The sequence below is a fragment of the Corvus brachyrhynchos genome, unplaced genomic scaffold (assembly GCF_000691975.1).
Source record: "Corvus brachyrhynchos isolate BGI_N302 unplaced genomic scaffold, ASM69197v1 scaffold139, whole genome shotgun sequence".
NCBI classification, from domain to species: Eukaryota; Metazoa; Chordata; class Aves; order Passeriformes; family Corvidae; genus Corvus; species Corvus brachyrhynchos.
Genome location: NW_008246062.1, coordinates 1,492,038 through 1,496,582, shown reverse-complemented (window position 1 = coordinate 1,496,582; position 4,545 = coordinate 1,492,038). Strand labels below are relative to the sequence as shown.

At 46.3% G+C, this 4,545-nt stretch overlaps 1 protein-coding gene across 1 annotated transcript in view; it reads left to right on the top strand.

Annotated features, from left to right (window-relative positions):
* The first annotated feature begins 129 nt into the window (after positions 1-129).
* NUDT2 (nudix hydrolase 2) overlaps positions 130-4,545 on the top strand; it is a 6,215-nt gene continuing 1,799 nt past the window's right edge. The window contains exons 1-3 of the mRNA XM_008643008.2: positions 130-327; positions 433-486; positions 1,081-1,238. Of these exons, the coding sequence (XP_008641230.1) occupies positions 1,106-1,238 (133 nt within the window). The 5' untranslated portion in view covers positions 130-327; positions 433-486; positions 1,081-1,105. The remainder of the gene's footprint in view (positions 328-432; positions 487-1,080; positions 1,239-4,545) is intronic.

Below are 4,545 nucleotides of genomic sequence, written 5' to 3'. Positions count from 1 at the left end.
TGGGGGGCCGCGTGGCGCCAGGCGCCGGTGGAGGGGGCCTGCTGGGATTTGTCCTTCCCGGAGCGCACGGGAGGTGGTGCTGGTCCCCCGGGCTGGCCCCGGGGCTGTGGGGACTGGCGGGGGGGGTGTTGTCCTTGTTGTGGCTGATCAGGAACTCATGGAGGCGGTTCAGGGGGTTGACCAAAAGACCTAAGCGCCGTCCAGGGGCGTGGTTGGAGGTGAAGGGATTTCTGCTGTGGTTTCCTGCGTTGGAAGCTGGAGGTATCACGATGCAGCTGTGGGCGTCCCAGGAAAATACAATGTTCTATAAAGTTATTATTTACTGAAGTGCGTGTCTCTGTCAAAATGCAGGGGTTTGCCCGGAACTGGGAATCGCCCAGATTTTTAACATGGATCACTCATCTCCATTGCTCTCCCTCTTTTTCTCTATAGGACTACTCATCCTGACTCCGTAGCTTATTGCTGACAATATTTATCACTTAAGAGGTGTGTTCCCTATTGTTTACATAAAATCAGTGCTTACCACTTGTGCCAAGAAGCTTTTAGTTTTGTATGACAGCCTTATGTCTAAGCGAGACATCAGTGAGCCTGTCTTTTGTCATTCGTTCTCTCAGTTTTGCCCCTGATATCCTGAGGAGTCCTGTGCACCAGGAAGTCTGTCCAGCGCAATTATTTCAGTATGCCAGTTTCAGTAATGTTGAGGTATTACCTCTGCACAGGGCCTTTGGAGTTTTGCAGTGGAAAAGTTTCAGAGTGTTAATCCGTGGTTTTCCTTTTGCTTTGTCATTTTTCTCCTCTCCCTACAATATGGTTTGCAATCTAGTAGCAGCAAATAAGTGATATACAGGTCATTTTTTGTGCTTCTTGATAACATTCTTTTTTTAAAAAAGCATTTCTCTAGGTTCTTGTTTCCTTGTTTTAATACTAATTTATTAGTATTCAAAGGTATCTAATAAGATACAGCAGTTTAATTCTGTAGTAGCATCAAAGGGATGCACAACTTTTTTACTGTGCTGAGATCTGTTGGCTGGCTAAATACAGCTGGTCTGTTTGAGCCCCCTGTTTTGTGCTGTTCCACAGCTCCTGGTGCAGTTTGCAGAGGGGAATGGCTGTGAGAGCTTGTGGCTTGATCATCTACAGGAGGCTGCAGCCAGCACCATCCTCAAAGGTCACTGACAGCATTGAGTACCTCCTGCTTCAGACATCCTACGGGACCCACCACTGGACCCCGCCCAAAGGTGATTTTTGTTCTGATAACACTCCTCGAGGTCGTTGGTGTCAGGTTGCAGAGCGGATTTTGGCTGAGGTCATCTTAGAGGGGCAGTTACCAGCTGAGAGTAGCTGCTGGCTGTGCTGTTTGTCTGATGGTGCTCCTGACGCAGCTGAGGGGGGAGTTCTGAGACTGAAATCCTCTGCAAGTTGTGGCTGTACCAAGTACTGGGCACAACTGATTTGGGTTAGGGCAGGGGGGGTCACCCAGCCGAGCTCCTCAGGTATCTGATGTTTCTGGCAAGATGTTGTGCACACAACCAAAGCAAGGTGATGAGGGGATATTTTACCTTCTTGCCTCAGGTCTGGTCCTTTGCCAGGCACCACTGTTGCCAATGCAGAATTGTTTGACCCATGTGTGATCAGAAGGGTCACAGTTTGCGGGAAGGCAAACTGAAATCTGTAATATTACACTTTAATACACCTTTCTTAGGAGATGCGGGAGATCACTGGTGAAGATCACTTGCCTGATGCAGTAGAGATGAGAGGGACAGACAGGAGAATTAACCTGACCAGCCGTCCTTACTCATCAGTGAACCTCAAAGCAGAAGACAAGCCCTGTGTCCCAGGACAGAACAGCACCTCCTCAGTAAAGGCACATGACAGAGCCAGTGTTTGGTAGTACACAGTCACAGCCCTGGTACCAGGAAAAGTGCAGCACAGAAATACTTCAGGATCCCTGTAGATCTTCTTGCATGCTGTTTTTTACCAACTGAGATTTCTTCCCGGTAGTTTTTACTTCTCATTTTGTAAAATGCAGTACTTTCAAAGCATAGTGCAGCAGTTTGTAGACAAGAATTGGCAAATTGGGGGGAAAAAAACTTCTAACAGTTTCAGCTAGGCTCTCCTATTAAGGGAAAGAACAAAACTTTCCAAACCTCCCCCTTTGTCTACTCCACCAAGAGCCTAAGGGAGTTGAGTTTGCAGCTAGTGGAAAACTAAACAACATCTGCTGGGACATGATTGATTGTTGAGAAGAAACCCTTGTGGAAGGGCTCCCTGGGAACACAGTGATTCTGGGCAAGCCATTTAAATTACTTGTAGGCATTTTGGTAGGGAGCTAATTGTCTCCTATGCATACATCTCACATACCCAGAACTACAGAACCATAGAATAGTGTAGGCTGGGAGGGACTCTTAAAGGTTGTCTAGTCCAAGCCCCCACCAGTGAGCAGGAACATCCTCAACTATAGCAGGTTGCTCGGAGTCCCATCCAGCCTGGATTTTTTGAAGGATGGGGCACCCACCACCTCTCTGGGGAACTTGTGCCAGTGTTTTACCTCATGGTAAAAACAAGTCTTTCTTGTCTGTAGTCTGAGTCTGCTGTCTCTTAGTTGAAAAGCAGGAGCCCTTGTTCTGTCACTCTGGGCCCTGTTCAAAAGTCTGTCCCCATCTTTCTTCTAAACCACCACCCTTCAGGCACCAGAAGGGGCTCTGAGGTCTCCCCAGAGCCTTCTCTTCTCCAGGCTGAACAATCCCAATTCTCTCATCCTGTCTCCAAAGGAGACGTGCTCCTCTCCCTGCTCATATTCGTGGCTTCCTCTGGACTCAATCCAACAGGTCAATGTCCTTCCCTTGCTGAGGACTCCAGGGCTGGATGGAGCACTGCAGAGCAGAGGGGGAGAATCACCTCCCTCAACACAGTGCTTAAGATTTTAGAGATCAAAAGCTACATAGAAAAGCCACAATCTGATGATGGCCTGTAATAGAAGCTTGGTATTGATCTGGGGGAATTTAATGAAGAGAAGCTATTCCATTTTATCGTGTCTGTGATGGGAGTGGTCTTCCAAGGTGGCCCTGGGATGTAAGATGTGGTAACATATCTTGTATATGATGCTGACATGGATTCAATGTGTCAGAAGCCAGGAGAAGTTGTCTCTCCAAGCACACGCAAAAGGCAGTTTACAGCTACAGCTGCACCTTGTTATTTTAAAAGTTCTCTAAGCAGCTGCAACTCTTAAGGAATTAAACTGGACTTGCTTGGATCCCTTCATGTGAACCTCATCAGCCTTATCTCTGCCCGTAGAACTGTGACTTTACACTGGCTGAGGCTGATGGGAAGGGGAATTAGGGTTCATTTTCCTTCTAAATCTATTGGAACTGCACTAGTGGAAACAAGTGTGAGAGTCTGAAAGCTGTGGTGCGTGACATGCTGCCTGCAGTCGTTTTTCTGCCCTGCAGTACTGCACAGCTTGGCAACTTACCGATCTTAGACCTAAGGTTATCAACAGGTATCAGCATCAGATGCTGTTTTCTGCATAGCTGCTGCTTAAAGGAAGTGTGTTTTACCTCTGAGGTGATGTTGTGTTGTAAGAGATGCACTTTTGATACAGAGGCAGGGAAGTGAGTGGGACCTGTTGCAATAGCAAAACAAACTTCCCACACACCCCAGTTGTGGTACTAAAGGGGGGTCTTGGGTACCTGGGACTTGAATTTCATCTCTGTGATGAAGTTGTAGCTATTTGCAGCCAGCGATGTAGAAAATAGAGTAACACCAGGGACAAAATAAAGCTTAAGCTGTTTTTTTCCCTCCTAAAATGTCCCAACTCCTGCTATGTTGCTTTTTTGAGGTATTGCTTGGCTTGTTCTATTTATGTTCTGGTCCAGAGCTTTCATGAGAAAACCAAATCTGACATTTCTCAACAAAAGTACAAACGGCTGGGGACGTGTTATATTTATCCGTTGTTTGTAGGGGCACCTCTTATTCTGAGCAGTGTAAAATAAATGATGTGTCCTAGGAGAACTACCCAGCTGGTGAAAGGACTGGCTTTTAGGCTTGTTGCTTGTTTCAGAGGGGAATATGGAAGAGAAAAAATCCCTAGCTACCCAGATGAAACCCACCTTTTAAATGGCATTTGTTGGTGCCTAGTCCTGTTGTTTCTGGATTGTTGGCTTGAGTAAGGCTTTTGCAGAACTGAGCTTTAAGCTTATGTGAGGGGACATGGTTGAGAGAGGATTAAGACTCTCAGATGACCTGTCTCCTCTCTAACTAGACAAAGGAAAAATGAGGGACTCAGTCCTCAGTATGACCTAAGGTGGAACATTATGGGTTGTCTCGGTTTTGAAAGACAGGTGTCTGCTAAGGAAGGCAGAGGCCCCCCTTGAAGTGGCAGATATAACCCCTTTTCCCTCTAAGTTATTATATTTTGAAATCAAGGGCCTTTAGGCGAAGATGTGGGAAATAGGAATAACAGTTCTTTACTCTATATATATATGTATATAACCAGTCAAACAAAACAACAACAACTATGGCAGTAACAGCAATCACAAACCCAGT